Raw genomic sequence first — 21,706 nt, forward strand, 5'->3', positions numbered from 1 at the left:
TAGAAAAGGGATCAAGGTCAAAGTGTATTGGTAACATTTATCACCCAAACATGAACCTCCTTCCGGTGATATTCATTCATTGATACTATTGTGAAAGTTGGGCACATGAAGAGGACAGATTAAGGATACACTATCTAATAATCTGAATTTAAGTGAAAAAGATTAAATTGTCACATTTTTTTTGAGCACAATAACATTTTATTTTCACCAGCAAGTTTTCAGACTTAATACACAAAACAATCAAAATAAAACTGCAAAACTCTTAAGAATACCTTCCAAACTAACTTGATGGCTTTTGCTCGTCATACTGGATTCACCAAACAAGTTTCTGAACAATCCAGATTTTTTGCACCACATCCCATCAATTAATCCAAAAACACACCAATTTACCAAATTGAATTTACAAATTAAGATTTTGTGCTATATTTTTACATGGATTGAAATATTATAAAGCTATCTGGCAAATAGAGAATTCTCTCTTCCAGTTGTAGAGGCTTTGAATGTCCTCCTGGTACTGGAAAGGATACATCGTAACAAGGTAACAATCTCTCCCTCAGCACTTCCCCACGGGCTTTAATTAACTCAGAAAAAATAGCGACATTCAAAAGGCCACAAATGTCTTTAAGGAAATTAATGTATAGATTGTAACTGCAAATAAATTAATTTATAGATTGGAACAGTAATAGGAATCCCTTTATACAATGCACAGAAAGCATGAAATCGAAGGGAACATTCTTTCACTCCACTCATTAATGGAAAACTCAATAGAGAGGAATAAAAAACCTCAATGAAATAACAATCTGGTGAAAGCAGATCACAGGTTCTAGCACAAGAGCGCGCACACACACACATCCATTTTACATCATTTGGATGTTTTAATTTACCTTTTGAATAAAAAAGCCTCTTTTCTGTCAATCTGGTAATATTTGAAGTTACATATGCAATCAAGACAGTAAATTATCACAAATCCTATGAAATGTAAATCTACATGCAATTGCCAGACACAAATTCACCCATCGTAAAACAAATAGCACGAAAAGCAAATGAGTGTTTGCGAAGGAGTGTGTGTGCACCAAGACCTAAATCAAAGAAGACAAACTACTGGCACTACACATAGACAATATCAAAATCATCAACAAGGATCCCAATATTAATACACAGCTAGATTTTCTAACAACTAAATAGCAGAAAGCACTAGTGAAATCTTACACTTCTGGCATCAATTCCATCATACACCCAGTGATTCAATATCAATAACCTCACCATTCAACTGCATCCATCTGATTCAGAATATTACTCTACATAAAGGGATCACAGTGCAACTCCTCTGCTTCTCATGCAAAGAGGATTATAATAAATCTATTTTAAAGGGGGAAAGGTAAGATTTAATTGAGAACTACAATACTGTACCAGTGTCCACCAAAGGTGACTCATTTTAAAAGAACTTCAATTTTATTTTTAGCTCTTTAGACTATTGCTTGGTAAACTGGATGACAGCATCTCAGGTGTCATGATTTGTGATAGTAATTTTTCAACATTTAAAGCACAGCTTCTTTGCTGGACGACATGAAGCTATTGGTGTCAGATTTATAGAATTATAAGAAGCCATTTCTATACACATTTGATTTTCACAGTGTGAATAAGACTTCCAGTTTAAACTTTAAGGCTAGGGTCTGAATGCTGCATCAACGCAGTGGTAAGATTCCTAAAAACCTCCGATCAGTACAATTTAGTATAAATTCACCAGTGCATCAGAATTGATTACAATTACTTACAGTAAGGAAAAGACAGCTTCATTCTTCAGCTCCTACTGAGCTTGGTCCAATACTCTGGTCAATTATCAGAAAAAGACTTGCTTTTATCCACAAATTGACAGTATATGCTTAACTACTTGTGCACCCCACCCACTCATCCCTCCAACCACCATCTGCCCCACCTATGACAGAGACTGTAGATCCCACATTGCGTGGGAGTCCAGAACCAGTGGACATAGTCTAAGGATAAGGGGTAAGCCATTTAGGACCGAGATGAGGAGAAACTTCTTCACTCAAGAGTTGTTAACCTGTGGAATTCTCTATCGCAGAGTTGTTGATGCCAGTTTGTTAGATATTTTCAAGAGGGAGTTAGATATGGCCCTTACGGCTAAAGGGATCAAGGGGAATGGAGAGAAAGCAGGAAAGGGGTACGGAGGTGAATGATCAGCCATGATCTTACTGAATGGTGGTGCAGGCTCAAAGGGCCGAATGGCCTACTCCTGCACCTATTTTCTATGTTTCTGTGCATCAGTCACCTTAGAACTCATTAGTGTGGAGGCAAGTCATCCTCGACTCCGGGGGACTGCCCAAGAAGACGACTTGTACATGTCACAAACATCAGTCATGTAAAGCAAGTGAACTTCGGACTAGTGTTAAACTACTTAAAATGCAAAGATGTTATCAAGAAAATGACCATCCCCAGAACATGTATGATAGATAGCATTCCACCTGCTTCCCCCAATCTACAGGCCTACCAATAAATTCAGGAAAGGCAACTTAACTGATAATCAAGGCTGTCAGCTAGAGTCTTTTGCTGACTTATTTCCATTCGGGCTGTCATGGAAATCATAAATACGAATCCTTAGTTTTTCAGTTGATGGGCAATTCTGCAAATGTATCTTTAACTGTACTGATTGTTCCTTGTTGCCATTATTGGAAAGCACATTTAGACTGCTGTGGCTAAGTGAGTGGGCAAAAATTCAGCAGATGGAGTATTATGTGGGAAAATGTGAGGTTATCCACTTTGGCAAAAACAGAAAAGCAAATTATAATTTAAAATGGAGAAAGATTGCAAAGTGCTGCAGTACAGAGAGACCTGGGGGTCCTTGTGCATGAAGCACAAAAAGTTAGTATGCAGATATAGCAAGTAATCAGGAAGGCAAATGGAATGTTGGCCTTTATTGCAAGGGGGATAGAGTATAAAAGCAGAGAAGTCCTGCTACAACTGTACAGAGTATTGGTGAGGCCACACCTGGAGTACTGTCCAGTTTTGGTATCCGTATTTAAGGAAAGATATACTTGCATTGGAGGCTGTTCAGAAAAGGTTCACTAGGTTGATTCCAGAGATGAGGGGCTTGACTTATGAAGATAGGTTAAGTAGATTGGGCCTCTACACATTGGAGTTCAGAGAATGAAAGGTGATCTTATTGAAACTTATAAGATAATGACGGGCTCACCAAGGTGGATGCAGAGAGGATATTTCCACTCATAGGGGAAACTAAAACAAGAGGACATAGTCTTAGAATAAGGGGCCATCCATTTAAAACTGAGATGAGGAAAAATTTCTTCTCTCATAGGGTTATAAATCTGTGGAATTCTCTGCCCCAGAGGCTGGGTCATTGAATATATTTAAGGTGGAGATAGACAGATTTTTGAGCGATAAGCGAGTAAAGGGTTATGGGGAGCGGGCAGGAAAGTGGAGTTGAGTCCATGATCAGATCAGCCATGATCTTATTGAATGGCGGAGCAGGCTTGAGGTGCCAAATGGCCTACTCCAGCTCCTATTTCTTCTGTTCTTATTAGGAGCCTGAATTAGTTGTCTTACAAAGGTGGTGCTAATAGAGTCACAATATCAACCAACATTAATATTGCTATCTGGAGAGCAAATTGAAAACATTAGGTTCTGTACAGAATAACTTTAAAATAATAGTTGCTAACATGTAACAGGAATTCAGTATCAAATTCTTTATCAAATATAATAGTTACATATAGTAGCTGGGTTCATATACTATTGGGTAACTTTCACCATTGTGTAGTCAGTTGCTAACGTTAAAAAAAATCATTCCAGTCAGCAAGTATTCCAGTGTGAATATTCACCACAATTTCCAAAAAGCCCAGCCTGTCACAGCTTGTGTGGTCAGTTTACAACATACACCAATCTTTCCAAACACTCCAATTAAGGTGCTTTTTGCGTTTTTTCCAGTGATTCTGGGGCAAGATATTACCATGGACATTACAGCATCAGTAACCAGAATTCAAAGTACAATGACTAATTCATTTATAATAATGTCTATTTAATTTTGAGATTTTAATCCCAAGTTACTGGCTTATTTTCAGTCAGACAGGTGCCCCACACATAGGGAAATCCATCACCACGTTTCATAGTCTCTAAACCAATCTACTGAGAAATGCAAACATGTAGAGAGTTTCTATTTGCTAGAATGCACAGACTCTCTCTCGAGACACACCCCACATACAGCAAGTCCAGAGAACTTACTGTGCATTTAAAGTATAACCATAATGCTGATGTGGAGTGCTTTTGCTTCAGGTTTTCTCTGAGCCATTCCAAAGTCTTTGATTTCCAGTACATAAACACAGATAATGTGATGTGGATCAGCCTGCTTTTAATGGTGTCACAATGTGTGAATTTTGCTAATGTCACTTCAAAACACAGTACAACCCAGTGGCTGTTCCAAATATCAAATGGGTCTTCTGTTAAAATGGAACTAATTGGATAGTTCTGTCAAAGAGCCGGCACAGGCAAGATGGGCTGAATGACCTCCTTCTGAACTGTATCATTCTATGATAATGGACATAGAGTCTTAGAATTATACAGCACAGGAGGCCATTCAGCCCATCACACCTGCACCACCTCTGAAAAAGCTACGTAGTCCTATTTCACCGCTCTTTTTCCTCATACCCTGTTAAGTTTTTATTTTTCAAATATTATGGTTACATGTTTCCAATGTGTTGTGTGCACAAATAGCACACTCACCAAAATTAGGTCTCCTGCCATTGAATTGCACATTTTTACATCCAACCTTTTCATCTAAAATGTACAATACCGTAATACAATTGAAGGTTTTAAGGATCCCATCCTGCAGTAAAGGAGGTGAATTACAAATAGAATGTTTGCCACATGATGCTCTTGCTAAGAATGGTTCTTCAGCCCAGTGACCATGAAGTTCTTGTAGTCTAGATGAAGACGATAGTTAAAATCTGACAGATAATCCAATAGAGAAACAATACACAACACAATCAGAATGAGTTTCCCAGATTGATGTAGTGCCTAAACCAGCTTCTGGACTTTCCAGGAGCTACAAATTGTCATGCAAACATTTTAAATCCTTTTTAAGACATCAAAATTTCAACATAAAATGTACTTTTATTTAAACCAATGCTAATTTAGCGTAATAATCACAGAATTATGAGTAATCTTCTTGCGTATTCATATTTTCATTTTTTTTTTTTTTAGACACACAAGAATCACCTTGTCTAGAGTCACCTTTAATTCTTCTGCTATGTCTTCTGCCTACCTGTAAACATATCCAGAATTCTGCTTAGGTTTTAATGTTCAGTCATTTTTCTCTCTCTCCAAGTTAAGTAGTTTCTTTTTTGGAGAGCCACCGAGATACATAGGGGAGGAGGGAGAAGGAAGAGAACTGTGTTCTGGAGAGAATTCTTTCGTGGTCTTTATTGAAGCGTCTCTAACTGGAGTCTCGTCTGTGCCATTCTTGACATCACTCATTTCAATTACTTCAAAATCTGCATCATTCCATTCTTCAGGAGTATCATCATCGTCTTCATCAGGCCCCGACCCTAACAAAGCTTTTCGGTCTTCACTCTCCAGTTTGACACTGCCCGGAGATGAAGCCAGCTTGTACATCACAGGGAACAGGATGGCCGTCATTGTGGAGGTCCCCAAAGCGGTCAGCATCAATATAGGATAATGCTTGATAGTATCGACACCTTGCAGGAATCCAACCAAAGCTGGAACCACCATCTCACCCACTGCAGCTCCGAAAACAAACAGAGCAGCTGACTTTCCGGTGGTGCTTGTGTACTGCTTCACCCAGGATATGCCACTGGGGAAAGTGGTGGCCATCGAGGCTCCGTAAATACCAGTGCCCACCCACAGAGAGATGTGAGTGGTGTTATAAAGTGTCAGAAACAGGGAGGAAATGGTGCAGCCTATTAGACTGAGCAGTATCATAGTTCCAGGGTGAAGGCACGCAGCACAAAATATTGCAATTCCTCTTGCTGTGGCAAACGTCCCCCAGAACAAGGAGTTTAAGCCTGCGGCCTGGTTCTCGTTCATGTGAGCAAAGTCTTTTGCGTAGGTGAAGATGTAGGATCCGTAGGCCACCTCCGCTCCTACGTACCAGAAGAAGAAGAAAAAGAGGAGGAACATAATAGCATAGTGGTATCTTGCAACTGGACCATCCTGCAAAGAAGCCCCAGCCCTGCCTCGATTTGGACTACTCTTTAAATAAATGATGAAGAACCACAGTGAAACTAAAAGCACAAAGCTTCCAATGACAAGGTACGTCCAGGTAAAAGGGGTGAAGCTGGAAACACTCATTCTCAGCATGTACACAAAATCTTGAGAGCTGTTTTTGGTGTTGCTCAGTATGCCGCTCCCGCTTTCGTTGATGGTCTTTTGTAAGTTGCCCATTACCGGCTTTGCTAGGATCGGAGTCAAAAATGCACCCAAAGCAAAACTGAAGTGCAGGGCCTGCATGTAGGGTCCAACTTTATCGCCCCACGTAATCAAAGTAAGCAGATTGCCACCTGGAAACAAAAAATAGGTTATTTACTGCAGTCATTTCAAAACGCGCCATGGTGAGTTCTTCTCGTCTATTTGAAAGACCAATAAAACAAACTGCATAATTAAAAAGTAAAAACTATAAATGCTGGAAATACACAACAGATCTGTCAGCATCTGTAAAGAATAAAGACAGGTGAAAGTTTTTTTTTTTAAATATTCACGTGGGCATCGTTGGCAAAGCCAGCATTTATTGGCCTTCCGTCATTGCCCTAGACTAGGTGGTGGTGAGTCACCTTAGAATCCTAGAATGGTTACAGCACAGACGACGGCCATTCAGTCCGTCAAGTCCGTGCTGACTCTCAGCTAGTCTCACTCCCCCACCCTTTCCCCATAGTGCTGCATTTTTTTTTCCTTCAGATATTTATCCCTTTGAAAGCACTGTTTGAGTCTGCCTCCACCACCCTTTCAGGTAGTGCATTCCAGATCCTAACCACTCGCTGTGTAAAAAGGTTTCTTCTTCTGTCACCTTTGGTTCTTTAGCCAATCACCTTAAATCTGTGTCCTCTGGTTCCTGACCCTTCTCCCATTAGGAACAGTTTCTCTCTATCTACTCTGTCCAGACCCCTCATGGTTTTGTACACCTCTATCAAATCTCCTCTCAATCTTCTCTGCTCCAAGGAGAACAACCCCAGCTTCCCCAGTCTATCCACGTAACTGAAGTCCTTCATTCCTGGAATCATTCTCAGGAATCGTTTCTGCACCTTCACATCCTTCCTAAAGTGTGGTGCCCAGAATTGGACAGTTTCCAGCTGGGGCCGAACCAATGTTTTATACAGGGTCATCATAATTTCCACACTTTTGTACACTATACCTCTATTTATGAAGCCCAGGATCCCATAAGCTTTTTTATCCACTTTCTCAACCTGCCCTGCCACCTTCAACGAATTGTGCATACGTACCCCCAGGTCTCTCTGTTCCTGCACCTCTTTTGGATTGTACCATTTAGTTTGTATTTCCTCTCCTCATTCTTTCTACCACTTCATACTTTTCTGCGTTAAACTTCATCTGCCACGTGGTCGCCCATTCCACCAACCTATCTATGTCTTCCTGAAGTCTATCCCTCTCCCCCTCACTGTTCACTATACTTCCAAGTTTTGTGTCACCTGAAAATTTTGAAATCGTGCCTTGTACACCCACGTCCACATCATTAATGTATTTCACAAAAAGCAGTGGTCCTAGAACCGACCCCTGGGGAACACCACTGTATACCTTCCTCCAGTCCGAAAAACAACCGTTCACCACTACTCTCTGTTAGCCAATTCCGTATCCATGCTGCCATTGCCCCTTTTATTCCATGAGCTTCAAATTTGCTGGAAAGCCTATTATGTGGCACTTTGTCGAACGCCTTTTGGAAGTCCACGTATACTACATCAGCCGCATTGCCCTCATCAACCCTCTCTGTTACCTTATCAAAAAGCTCAATCAAGTTGGTGAAACACGATTTGCCTTTAATGAATCTGTGCTGGCTTTCCTTAATTAATTCACATCTATTTAAGCGACTGTTACATTTGTCCCTGATTACTGTTTCTAACAGCTTCCCCACTGCTGAAGTTACACCCTTGTTTGAATTAAGGTGTAACATTTGCAAATCTCCAGTCCTCTGGCACCACCCCCAGACCTATGGAGGAATGGAATGATTTCTGTCCTCAATTCCCGCAGCATCCTAGGATTCATCCCATCCACCTTCTTGAACCGCTGCAGTCCTTGTGGTGAAGGTACTCCCACAGTGCTGTTAGGTATTGGAGTTCTAGGATTTTGACCTAGTGACAATGAAGGAATGGTGATATATTTCCAATGCGATTTGCTGCCCTTGTCCTTCTAGGTGGTAGAAGTCATGAGTTTGGGAGGTGTTTTTGGAGAAGCCTTGGCGAGTTCAGGTATAACCATTTGGCCATAATGGACAATAAACATAGGCAAGCTCCCTAAGTTCACACATGACCCTGATTGATTTAAACAGCTGGTGAAAGATGAAATTGTTGGTGGGGGACCTTCAGAAGTATTAGCACTCAGGTAGATGGAAAGCCTTCATCATCATCAGCATAGGCAGTCCCTCGGAATCGAGGAAGACTTGCTTCCAGTCTTAAAATGAGTCCTTAGGTGGCTGAACAGTCCAATACGAGAGCTACAGTACCTGTCACAGGTGGGACAGATAGTCGTTGAGGGGAAGGAGTGGGTGGGACAGGTTTGCCGCACGCTCTTTCCGCTGCCTGCGCTTGGTTTCTATATGCTCTCGGCGTCACCAATACAACTGAATCTGAACTGATCTGGATCTTCACTACGAAGGGATACTGTATATAAATCTTAACAATGTAACAAGTTGGTAGAAAATGGCATACTTGCAGAATGGAACACCAGTTTTAGTGCAAAAAGGCTTTCATTTGGGAAGCTTAAACTGTAAGCAGAAATACTTGTACAGATTAAAAGAAAGTAACTGTCACGAGAATAGGGATGGTATTGTGCTCAAGATTAATTTAGCAAAAGCTGCAATCACAGCAGACAAAATGTCAATGGAAAAAGCACTGGTAGTGGTAGCCACAGTAAAGTCGCTTTTAGTTATGTTAGCAGTTGTTTAAAAAGGGAGAAAGGGATAGACCGAGTAATTACAGGCCAGTCAGCCTAACCTCAGTGGTGGGAAAAGTCTTAAAAAAATTCTGAGGGACAGTATTAATCATCATTTAGAGCATGGATTTGTCAAAGGAAGGTCATGTCTGATTAACTTGATTGAATTTTTTGAGGATGTAACAAGGAGGGTTGATGAGGGCAGTGCATATGATGTAGTGTATATGGATTTTAGAAAGGCTTTTGATAACGTCCCACGTGGCGGACTAGTCACGAATGTAAATCCCATGGGATCCAGGGCAAAGTGGCAAGTTGGATCCAAAATTGGCTCAGAAGCAGGACACAAAGGGTAATGGTCAATGGGTGTTTTTGTGACTGGAAGGCTGTATCCAGTGGGATTCCGCAGGGCGTATGTTTAAGAAGTTTGCAGATGATACAAAAATTAGCCGTGTGGTTGATAATGAAGAAGAAAGCTGTAGACTGCAGGAAGATATCAATAAACTGGTCAGGTCGGCAGAACAGTGGCAAATGGAATTCAATCCAGAGAAGTGTGAGGTAATGCATTTGGAGAGGGCTAACAAGGCAAGGGAATACGCATTAAATGATAGGACACTGAGAAGTGTAGAGGAACAGAGGGACCTTGGACCACAGATCCCTGAAGGTAGCAGGCCAAGTAGATAAGGTGGTTAAGAAGGCATATGGGATACTTGTCTTTATTAGCCGAGGCATAGAATACAAGAGCAGGGAGGTTATGCTTGAACTGTATAAAACACTGGTTAGGCCACAGCTAGAGTACTGCGTGCAGTTCTGGTCACATTACAGGAAAGATGTGATTGCACTGGAGAGGGAAGAGAGAAGATTTATGAGGATGTTGCCTGGACTTGAGAATTTTAACTATGAGGAATGATTGGATCGGCTGGGGTTGTTTTCTTTGGAATAGAGGAGGCTGAGGGGAAACCTAATTGAGGTGTATAAAGTCATGAGGGGCCTAGATAGAGTGGATAGAAAGGACCTATTTCCCTTAGCAGAGGGGTCAATAATCAGGGGGCATAAATTTAAAGTAATTGGTAGGAGGTTTAGGGGGGATTTGAGGAGAAATGTTTTCACCTAGAGGGTGGTGGGGATCTGGAACTCACTGCCTGAAAGGGTGGTAGAGGCAGAAACCCTCATAGCACTTAAAAGGTACTTGGATATGCAATTAAAGTGCCGTAACCTAAAGGCTACGGAACAAGAGCTGGAAAGTGGGATTAGGCTGGATAGCTTTGTTGGCCGGCACGGACGCGATGGGTTGAATGGCCTCCTTCTGTGCTGTAAATTTCTATGATTCTATGACAGAGAAGGACCTATTAGCAACACGGCTTCTGGAACAGCTCATGTCTTAACAGCTCATGTCTTACTAAACTGGTTGAATTCTTCGAGGAATTTACTAGGTTGATAGTTGAAGTATATTTGGACTTTCAAAAGGCTTTGAACAAAGTACCACACAATAGGTTGCTATACAGTTTAGAGTCCTGTGGGATTACATAGAAAGATAGAAAATAGGTGCAGGAATAGGCCTACTCCTCCAAGGGTGTCAAAATCCTTGAGGAGAAAAAAAATTACAATCTGGTCTAGCTGCGATGGGGGAAATCGGCCCACATCTGGCAGATGACATTTAATGTAGTGCCATGTATGTGGGTCAGTCTAATGCCAAGCATGTGTATACCTGCTGGGCTAGGGGTGTTGGGTCATGTACCTTGCAGTCACTCTCATTTCCATGAACACGTTTTGGAGTCGAAGAGGAATTTCCAGAATTATTTTTTCCCCCCTGAAAAAAGTCTTTCCTTCTCTTAAATCTGTTTTTTTTTAAAAACTTCTCCCAGGAGATTACATGGTTGCTGGGGTGAGCGGGGAGTATTGGGGCTCGTGTTGCGAAGTTGCAACATGGTTGAATGGAACTGCCTCGATGGACCAGGTGGTCTTTTTGTAACTGACTTTGACTTTTGTCCCTTCTCTTCCGATAAAGGCAGGGTAAGGTTGGGCAGGGGGGGAAGCTGGGTTATGGTTTCATAGACACTGGCCACCTTTTTCCACCTGCCCAATGTGGCCATTCTTCATATGGACCTAGACGGTGAGTGTTGCAGAGCCAATCTGATCTGGTCCTCACCTGACATCCACACCCATCACTCTTCCAGGAGCAGCCATTGGATACAAATCGGGAAAGGAAATCTTTCCTAATCCAGTGAGCTAAGACAGACTGTAGTTCCCTCAGTGAGATCAGCTAACAGCACAGTCTGGGGATTGAACCTAGACTTTAAAAGTGTCAACTTGGCTCTGTGATAGCACTCGTGCTCTTGAGCATTCAAGGCTCACTGCAAGGTCTTGAGCACATAATCTAGACTTCAGTGCAGTACGAAGGAAGTGCTGTACTGCTGAGTCGTTTACCTGAAAGGGCAGGCGGGGCCTCAGTTTAACGTAAAAGATTTCATTGCACCATCTGAAGTAGAGTAGCTGAATTCTCCCAGTGCCCATGAACATAAGAAACAGGAGCAGGAGCAGGCCAATGTTCTCGTTAAGCTATGTGGCCGTGCAGAGGTCTGGAGGTCCCGCGCAGGCTACTCACTGGCTTTTGGATGGATAAGACCACGCATGCGTGAACATATGAATGAGCCACACAGCCAGTTGAAGGTCCCGCGAACCGATAAAAAGAGGGAACATTGGAGTAGGTCACTCGGCCCTTCGAATCTGCTCCGCCATTCAATAAGATCATGGCGGATCTCATACCTAAACTCCACCTTCCTGCACTATCCTTATGTCCCTTGACTCCCTTAGCATCCAAACATTTATCGATCTCTGTCTTGAATATACTCAATCACTGAGCATCTCTGGGGTAGAGAATCCCATTCACAACTCTGAGTGAACAAATTTCTCCTCATCTCAGTCCTAAATTGCTGAGACTGTGACCTCCTAGTTCTAGACTCCCCAGTCAGAGAGAACATCCTCCCTGCATCTACCCTGTCAAGCCCCTGAAGAATTTTGTGTTTCAATTAGACAATTGCTAATTCTTCTAAACTCTAAGGAATATAGGCCTAGTCTACACAATCTCTCCTCATGGGGCAATTACCCCCCCCTCCACTCCACAATCTAATGAACCTTTATTGCACTCCCTCTAAGGCATTGGACAACATTGAGAGAAATTAAACACAAAACTAAAGTCGAGAAACTTTTACTTTAAATCAAGATACAATGAAGACTAATCTAATTCTGATATTAAGTAAAAAAAAAATAATTTTGAGGCCGTTCACCCAGATGGCTCAGCGGGGAGAACACACTACCATCGAGAGCCAGTACTCAACTAGAGAGAACCAGAAGGTGCCAAGTTCGATCCCTGGCAGGTCGGAGATGGCACAGTGTGATGGTGTGGAACAGGTCAGAGGCACAATTGGTCTCAACATCCTTAGACTGAGGTAAGAAGCAATCAGAAAATAAAACTGATCCAGGGTTGCTGCTCCTGCTTATTAATCAGTGATACCTGTTGCAAAATACGCATGTGATTATTAGGTAACTGTGGGGCTCAACAAATTTGCACCCACAGTTGAACATCTTCCCGACACTCTCAGTCACTGAGGTCACTAGCACATATGGGATTGTTCCCCACGAGTCACCATCTTCAGGATCGGGGGTTAAAGAAAGAAAGACTTGCGTTATATAGCGCCTTTTATGACCACCGGACATCCCAAAGCGCTTTACAGCTGATGTGAAGTACTTTTGAAGTGTATCACTGCTGTAATGTAGGAAACACGGCAACCAGCTCCCACAAACAGCAATGTGATAATGACGAGATAGTCTGTTTTAGTGATGCTGATTGCGAGATAAATATTGGCCAGGGGTTGGGAGAGAAAATCGGGGGCGGGGGGTGGGAGAAAGGTTTTGGAGAAGCATAAATTAAGAGAAGTGCATTCTAATTACTTTGTTTAGCCAGGAGGATTGTGACCAACACAGGACTAGCCACATGATTGTGGTCACAAGCCAACCTGAATCCTGCTCCAACTGCTCCGTGCCACTGTCTAAAGTAGATCCATTACTCCCAGCATTGCGACGGCAAGGGTATTTCTTTTACTTATACAAAACAAAACCAAATGGCTTTATGTTCAGGTTTTAAACGTGCTTATATCTCAAACATTTACCAACCTGTATCCAGAAACCCCATTGACATTCCAATGAGGAACATCAGTGCCATCAACTCTAGTGTCTTCGAACACCATGGAATAGCATACAATCCTAACGCAGTCATCAGCATCGATATTCCTAAAGAGGTTTTCACAGCAACATTATTAGAATCAGTAAGAGTGTGCAAAACAGGTTTCGGTATTTCTGAAGTTGTAAACTTAATGGGGCTGAATTTGCGGCCCCTAGGGATGTGTACGAGTTGCGCATTCGCCCGTAGGAGCCTCGGAAATTTTGGGTTTAGGCATGCAATCTGTCAAGAGGATTCTTTTACCAGCATAGTATTTTCTTTTTTTAAAACAGAAAAATAAGATTTTATCACTCATTTATACATTAAAAAACCCTGTCCAATAAAGTAAGTTTATGTTTAGCCCTGTTAAAACATACAACATTTTTTTTTCAATTTTTTGTTTAAAATATTTAATTAAAAGACATCTTAATTAATTTTAAATATGTAATGTTTTTTTATTTCATGTGTTCGTGTATTTTTTTTTAAGTGATTCCTATTCATACTTATGGTGATTCCGTACATACGGGAACCCCATGTGTATGAATGCAGATTCCCTTCTTTTATTGGTTGGGCAAGCTAGCATATGCCCTGGGCATCGTGAGCCTCCACCCGCAGTTACCCGGAGACCCAGGAGCGCGAATCGACGAACCTCCACCAGGTGAATTTGGAGATTTTTTGCAGGTCAGACATCCGCCCACAGGAAGCATCCGAACGCCATTTCTACCCCAAGATCACACACATAAGAACATAAGAAATAGGAGCAGGAGGAGGCCATACAGCCCCTCGAGCCTGCTCCGCCATTCAATAAGCTCATGGCTGATCTGATCATGGACTCAGCTCCACTTCCCTGCCTGCTCCCCATAACCCCTTATCGTTTAAGAAACTGTCTATTTCTGTCTTAAATGTATTCAATGTCCCCAGCTTCCACAGCTCTCTGAGGCAGCGAATTCCACAGATTTACAACCCTCAGAGAAGAAATTTCTCCTCAGCTCTGTTTTAAATGGGCAGCCCCTTATTCTAAGACCGTGCCCTCTAGTTCTAGTCTCCCCCATCAGTGGAAACATCCTCTCTGCATCCACCTTGTCAAGCCCCCTCATAATCTTATACGTTTCAATAAGATCACCTCACATTCTTCTGAATTCCAATGAATAGAGGCCCAACCTACTCAACCTTCCCTCATAAGTCAACCCCCTCATCCCTGGAATCAATTTAGTGAACCTTCTCTGAACTGCCTCCAAAGCAAGTATATCCTTTCTTAAATATGGAAACCAAAACTGCAAGTAGTATTCCAGGTGTGACCTCACCAATACCTTATATAGCTGTAGAAGACTTCCCTGCTTTTATACTCCATCCCCTTTGCAATAAAGGCCAAGATACCATTGGCCTTCCTGATCACTTGCTGTACCTGCATACTATCCTTTTGTGTTTCATGCATAAGTACCCCTAGGACCCGCTGTACTGCGGCACTTTGCAATCTTTCTCCATTTAAATAATAACTTGCTCTTTGATTTTTTTCTGCCAAGTGCATGACCTCACACTTTCTGACATTATACTCCATCGGCCAAATTTTTTGCCCACTCACTTAGCCTGTCTATGTCCTTTTGCAGATTTTTGTGTGCCTCCTCACACATTGCTTTTCCTCACATCTTTGTATCATCAGCAAAACTGGCTACATTACACTTGGTCTTTTCATCCAAGTCGTTAATTTAAATTGTAAATTGTTGGGGTCCCAGCACGTGTGGCAAAATTATCGCTTTCCTTCCTCACAAGAAACCAAATAATTTAAACTTGTCAACAATATGTCTGTGGTTGCTCCACAAACAAGGATAAAGTAGTAAATCCACAGCGTCGCCTTCCACCAAACCAATCAATATGATAGACAAAAGCCATAAGGGTAAGTTGAGGTTTTAGCTACGGGAGTCAGTAGTCCGAATGTGGGGGGAAAATAATAGCAGCAACCTTAGGTTTCAATCATGAACAGCCAGCTCAGATATTACTGAAAATAATTGTGCCTAATGTAAGTCGGAGTTTAAATCTCATCCTAGTCCCACCACCCAATCTCAAAATAGCTTCTATTTTAGGCCAAACCTGCTCGGCAAGTTTAATTGCTCAACCTTGTTAAAGGGAGTTCAAAGGATTTTGGCCATGAAGTCACATGAATTGGGTGCAAAAATCATGAAATATTATTTCACAGAATTTGTTTTTAAAAAGACGAGTGTGAGAGGACAATGGGGTGGCATCATCAGTGCGGGCGGAGGGGGTCGGGGTGGGGGGGTGAGAAGAGAGGAGCGGTTGGAGATACAGGGACTGGGGAAAGAGAGGCGGAGAAGATTGCAATCAATATTCGGTGCTGACCCTAAACGGCATAAATTCAACAGAGAGGACGATGTAACCTTAAGACTGCAGCTCTGATTTTCTTGGTCTGTATGCAGTCTTCACCACCTATAGTGGGCGTGTTGGTGTTTTCCCTGACATCAGTCATAGGGAACATGCTAGAATCTATTATTAAGGACGTGGTAATAGGACACTTAGAAAATAATAATAGGATTGGGCAGAGTCAACACAGGTTTATGAAAGGGAAATCTGTTTGACGAATTTGTTAAGAGTTTTTTGAGGCTGTAACTAGCAGAATAGATAAGGGGGAACCAGTGGATGTGGTGTATTTGGATTTTCAGAAGACATTTGATAAGGTACCATAGAAGAGATTATTAAACAAAATTAGGGCTCATGGGACCGGGAGTAATATACTAGCATGGATTGAGGATTGATTAACGGACAAAAAAACAAAGTGTAGGAATAAACGGGTCATTTTCAGGATGGCAGACTGTAACTAGTAGGGTCCCACAAGGATCAGTGCTTGGGCCTCAGATATTCACAATCTATATCTATGATTTGGATGAGGGGATCAAATGTAATATATCCAAGTTTGCCGATGATACAAGGCTAGGTGGGAATGTAAGTTGTGAGGAGGATGCAGAGGCTTCAAGTGGATATAGACAGGCTAAGTAAGTGGGCAAGAACATGGAAAATGGAATATAATGTGGTGAAATGTGAAGTTATCCACTTTATTAGGAAAAATCAAAAAGCAGAGAATTTTTTAAATGGTGAGAAATTGGGAAATGTTGGTGCTCAGAGGGACCTGGGTGTCCTTGTACACGGATCACTGAAAGTTAACATGCAGGTACAGCAAGCAATTAAGAAAGCAAATGGTATATTGGCTTCCAAGAGGATTTGAGTACAAGAGTAAAGATGTCACTGCCATTATGTAGGGCGCTGGTGAGACCACACCTGGAGTATTGTGTACAGTTTTGGTCTCCTTACCTAAAAAGAAGGATATACATGTCATAGAGGGAGTGCAATGAAGGTTCAGCAGACTGATTCCTGGGATAGGGAATTGTCCTATGAGGAGAGATTAAGTAGAGTAGGCCTATATTCTCTAGAGTTTAGAAGAATGAGAGGTGATCTCATTGGAACATATAAAATTCTTACAGGGCTTGACAGGGTAGATGCAGGGAGGATGTTTCCTCTGGCTGGAGAGTCTAGAACCAGGGGTCACAGTCTCAGAATAAGGAGTTGGCCATTTAGGACTGAGATGAGGAGAAATTTCTTCACTCAGAGGGTGGTGAATCTTTGGAATTCTCTACTCCAGAGGGCTGTGGAGGCTCAGTCGTTGAGTATGTTCAAGACAGAGATCGATAGATTTTTGGATATTAAGGGAATCAAGGGATATGGGGATAGTGCAGAAAAGTGGAGTTGAGGTAGAAGATCAATCATGATCTCATTGAATAGTGGAGCAGGCAGGAGGGGCCAAATGGCCTACTCTTGCTCCTATTTCCTATGTGCTTATGTTCTTAACACGATTTGCCCACTATATGCGGTGGATGGTGTAGCTAAAAAGATAAGCACCCAAAATATTTATTAACAGGAAAGCTCACTTATTAACTACCTCTCCTAACCATTAGCAGTTGCATCCAGAATCTCATCCCTAAGGTAATCATACTTTAACGAAGTGCGAACAGTTTATTGAAACGGCTTGAACGATTTAGGCTGTAATCAGTACAGCCTTTTAAAATCATACAGCACAAAAGGTCATTTGGCCCGTCGTGCCTGTGCCGGTTCCAACTGGTCCCAGTTCCCTGCTCTTTCCTATAGTCTTACAAGTTTTATTTTAAATGGATATATCCAGTGTAAGTATTTATTGAACTGCCCGAAATAATCGGCACACTTAATACAGCGGGGGAGTGGGACGAGCTGTAGCAGAGAGTCGGCACGGGCTCGACAGGCCGAATGGCCTCATTCTTAGCTGTAACCATTCTATGAATACGTTATAAGCGGCATCATTGTAATGGAGATCTGTGGTAATGGGAATGGTTAGCGCCATTTGCCAAAACGTTGCCCCTATATTCATCCTTCAAGCTAATATGTGGCATTTAAATGTTAATCATCAAAAATAGGCAGTCAGTATATAAACAATATTCTCATTGAACTCAGATTGTGGTCATTTCACAACATCATTATCCAATCATTCTACTCCTGGAAGGCTTGAACTTACCAAGTAACAAGTGGTTATTCACGCAGTCAAACATGAACCCACCAATCAGCGAGCCCCCGACATAGCCCAGTGAACGGCCCACAAAGATGTAGGAGATGTCACTGATATTTTTGTTCATGTTAGTTGCCAACTCTTGAAACGTGGGTCCCAAAATAGCAATGCTCATCCCCTGAGAAGAGAGAAAAACCAGCAGGGGTCATTACACGGCACAGCTGACAGGTGTTACAAGTACATGGGTTTCAAGCAGAACAAGCAGGTTGTTTCAAGATCCATTATCTTCCACCTCATAGAGAGGCTGCAAATGGTTAGAAATTTGCCTGTAGTTCCATAGTGCCTGCCAGCGTTGTGATTGTCAGCCTCACCAGTGAGTGTCAGTGGGTTCTTCGCCTTGGTGCTGGGGTGCACAGAGAAGCCCCGTCCTGATCAGCAGCAGGAAAGCTGGCTGGTTCTTCCTCTGGCCCTTGCCCAGGGAGCCTAAAGTTGAATGTAGTAGCCTTACCACCAACCAGGCGGAGATCACCAGGGATGAAACCTTCGAGCTTTCTAAAATTGGAATTCAGAAGAATGAGAGGTGATCTTATCGAAACGTATAAGATTACGAGGGGGCTTGACAAGGTGGATGCAGAGAGGATGTTTCCACTGATGGGGGAGACTAGAACTAGAGGGCATGATCTTAGAATAAGGGGGCCGCCCATTTAAAACAGAGATGAGGAGGAATTTCTTCTCTCAGAGGGTTGTAAATCTGTGGAATTCGCTGCCTCAGAGAGCTGTGGAAGCTGGGTCATTGAATAAATTTAAGACAGAGATAGACAGTTTCTTAAACGATAAGGGGATAAGGGGTTATGGGGAGTGGGCAGGGAAGTGGAGCTGAATCCATGATCGGATCAGCCATGATCGTATTAAATGGCGGAGCAGGCTCGAGGGGCCGTATGGCCTACTCCTGCTCCTATTTCTTATGTTCTTATGATGGGCCGACTCCCACCTTGTATCAACGGAGCCAACAAAGGTGGCTAGCTTTCATTTTTTGACTGCAAGGTAAAAGGGAGGGTGGGGGGGGGGATTTCCTCCTTGCATCAGATAATAAATTGATATAAGTAAAACATTACCCATTGCTTCAAATAAATTTAAAGATGTATTGGCAGACATTTCCTACAACTAGATATACCCAAAACACTGGTCTCAGCTGGAGTAGTGTACACAATTCTGGGCACCACACTTTTAGGAAGGATGTTGAGGACTTAGAGGGTTCAGATGAGGTTTAGTAGGATGATACCAGGGATGAGAGACTTTAGTTATGTGGAAAAGCTGGGATTATTCCTTAGAGCAGAAAAGATCAAGGGGAAATCTAATAGAGGTGTTCAAAATAATGATAATTGGCAAAAGTAGTAGAGAGGAAATGAGGAAAAAACCTATACAAAAAGGTTGTTAAGATCTGGAACACACTACCTCAAAGAGCAGTGAAATCAGATTCAATAGGAACTCTCACGAGACAACGGGCATTTTTTGAAGAGTGCTAGTTTGGAGGGTTTTGGGGAAAAGCTAGGGTGACTAAATTGGTGGGACTAAATTGGATCGCTCTTTCAAAGAGCCGGCACAGGAACGATGGGCTGAATGGCCCCCTTCTGTGGTGTTAGATTCTATGATTCTATCCTTTTACCAATGGTGGTACTTGGTGTGTCTCTGAATCATGGAATAGTTACAGCACGGAAAAAGCCCATCGAGACTGTGTCGATTTTCAGCTAGTCTCACTCCACCGCCCTTTTCCCGTAGCCCTACAAAACATTTTCTTACAGCTACTTATCCAACTCCCTTTTGAAAGCCGTGATTGAATCTGCCTCCACCACCCTTTCAGGCAGAGCATTCCTGGGAAGGAGACTGTGGACCACAGCACTTACTCTAAAGATTGGACCGTGTAAAATGAGCTGAAAGCAAAGTCATGCTTATTTAAGGCCAAAAGTAAAGCAAAAATGTTCAGAATGAAAAAACTTGAGATTTAATCAACAAAACAATTTTGGAAGAAACAAACGTACACTAATTCAGGTAACTAAAACCTAAAAGGAAAATGTGCATTTGTGGAGCACCTTTCATGGCCTCAGGACGTCCCAAGGTGCTTCACAGTCACTTTTGAAGCGCGGTCACTGTTGTTATGTTGGCAAACATGGCAGTCAATTGCTGGTTGAAGAGTAACAGACGAGGAAAACTCCCCTGCTCTTCCTCTTCAGATAGGCATCTCCTTTGAAAGGCAGCACCTCCGACAGTGCAGCGCTCTCTCAATACCTCACTGGAGTCTCAGCCTGAATTACGAGCTCAAGGCCTGGAGTGGAGCTTGAACCCACAACCTTTTAACTCAAGAGTGCCATCACCGAACCATAAAGCATAATGTTGAAAGGAGTTAGTGTACGTCATTATTTGCACCCCCAGCTCCTTTTCCCAGGTGAGTAAGTGACATGACTGAGGGGCCAAGTTTCGGCCTGAGTTGCTCTTGTTTTTTTGGAGCAACTGGTTTAGAATGGAGTATCTTAGAAATTGCAATTCTGGGCATTTAGTTTGCTCCAGTTCTAGTCAGTTAGAACAGTTTCAGTTTGGAACAGATTTTTTTTCCAAAACAGGGCGTGTCCGGCCACTTACGCCGATTTTGAAAGTTTAGACAGTGAAAACTTACTCCAAACTAACTTAGAATGGAGTAAGTGAAGATTTTTGTACGCTCAGAAAAACCTTGTCTACACTTTAGAAAATCAGGCGTAGGTTACAAATCAGGCGTAGGGAATGGGGGGGGGGGGGGGGTTTAAAGGGAAGTTTACAAACATTAAACACTTCAGTTTTACAAATAAAGAGCCATCATCAATAATAAATGATAAATACATCAATAAATCAACCAATAAATCAATCAAAAAAAATTAATAAAAAATAACAAAAATTTAAAAAATCAATAAATAAAAAAATTTCAACTCACTGACTGCAGCACCGGGAGCCCTCCAACAGCGTGCTGGGACGGGGCCCCCCAGTGTGTGTCTCTCTCTCTCTCTGTGTGTGTCTCTCTCTCTCTCTCTCTCTCTCTCTGTCTGTATGTGCGTCTCTCTCTCACTCACTCTCTCTCTCTCTCTCTCTCTCTCTGACTGTGTGTCTCTCACTCACTCTCTGTCTGTCAGTGTCAGTGTCTCTCTCTCTGTCCGTCAGTGTCAGTGTTTCTGACAGCGAGGGGAGGGGGGGGGGGGCAAAGAGGAGAGGGAGGGAGGGGGGGGAGGGAGGAGAGGGAGGGAGAGGGGGAGAGGAGAAGGAAGGAGGGGGGGAGGAGAGGAGAGTGAGGGAGAGGGGAGAGGAGAGGGAGGGAGAGGAGAGGGAGGGAGAGAGGAGAGGAGAGGGAGGGAGGTAGAGAGGAGAGGGAGAGAGAGGGCGGGAGGGAGAGAGAGGGAGGGAGGGAGAGGGAGAGGGAGAGGAAAGGCGGGAGAGGAGGAGGGAGGGAGGTAGAGAGGAGAGGGAGGGAGGTAGAGAGGAGAGGGAGGGAGGTAGAGAGGAGAGGGAGGGAGGTAGAGAGGAGAGGGAGGGAAAGGGAGAGGAGAGGGAGGGGAAAGGGAGAGGAGAGGGAGGGAAAGGGAGAGGAGAGGGAGGGAAAGGGAGAGGAGAGGGAGGGAAAGGGAGAGGAGAGGGAGGGAAGGGAGAGGAGAGGGAGGGAAAGGGAGAGGAGAGGGAGGGAAAGGGAGAGGAGAGGGAGGGAAAGGGAGAGGAGAGGGAGGGAAAGGGAGAGGAGAGGGAGGGAAAGGGAGAGGAGAGGGAGGGAAAGGGAGAGGAGAGGGAGG

The 21,706-nt window shown here is 42.9% G+C and overlaps 1 protein-coding gene across 2 annotated transcripts in view; it reads right to left on the reverse strand.

Moving 5' to 3' along the window:
• Positions 1-188: 188 nt before the first annotated feature.
• The window catches only part of mfsd4b (major facilitator superfamily domain containing 4B), a 34,594-nt gene continuing 13,076 nt past the window's right edge, over positions 189-21,706 (reverse strand). For both annotated transcript variants that reach the window (XM_070885793.1, XM_070885792.1), the window contains exons 2-4: positions 17,910-18,078; positions 13,312-13,428; positions 189-6,545 (exon numbers count right to left, since the gene is read on the reverse strand). In XM_070885793.1, the coding sequence (XP_070741894.1) occupies positions 5,329-6,545; positions 13,312-13,428; positions 17,910-18,078 (1,503 nt within the window). In that variant the 3' untranslated portion in view covers positions 189-5,328. The remainder of the gene's footprint in view (positions 6,546-13,311; positions 13,429-17,909; positions 18,079-21,706) is intronic.

This window comes from Pristiophorus japonicus, chromosome 7 (assembly GCF_044704955.1).
Source record: "Pristiophorus japonicus isolate sPriJap1 chromosome 7, sPriJap1.hap1, whole genome shotgun sequence".
NCBI lineage: Eukaryota > Metazoa > Chordata > Chondrichthyes > Pristiophoridae > Pristiophorus > Pristiophorus japonicus.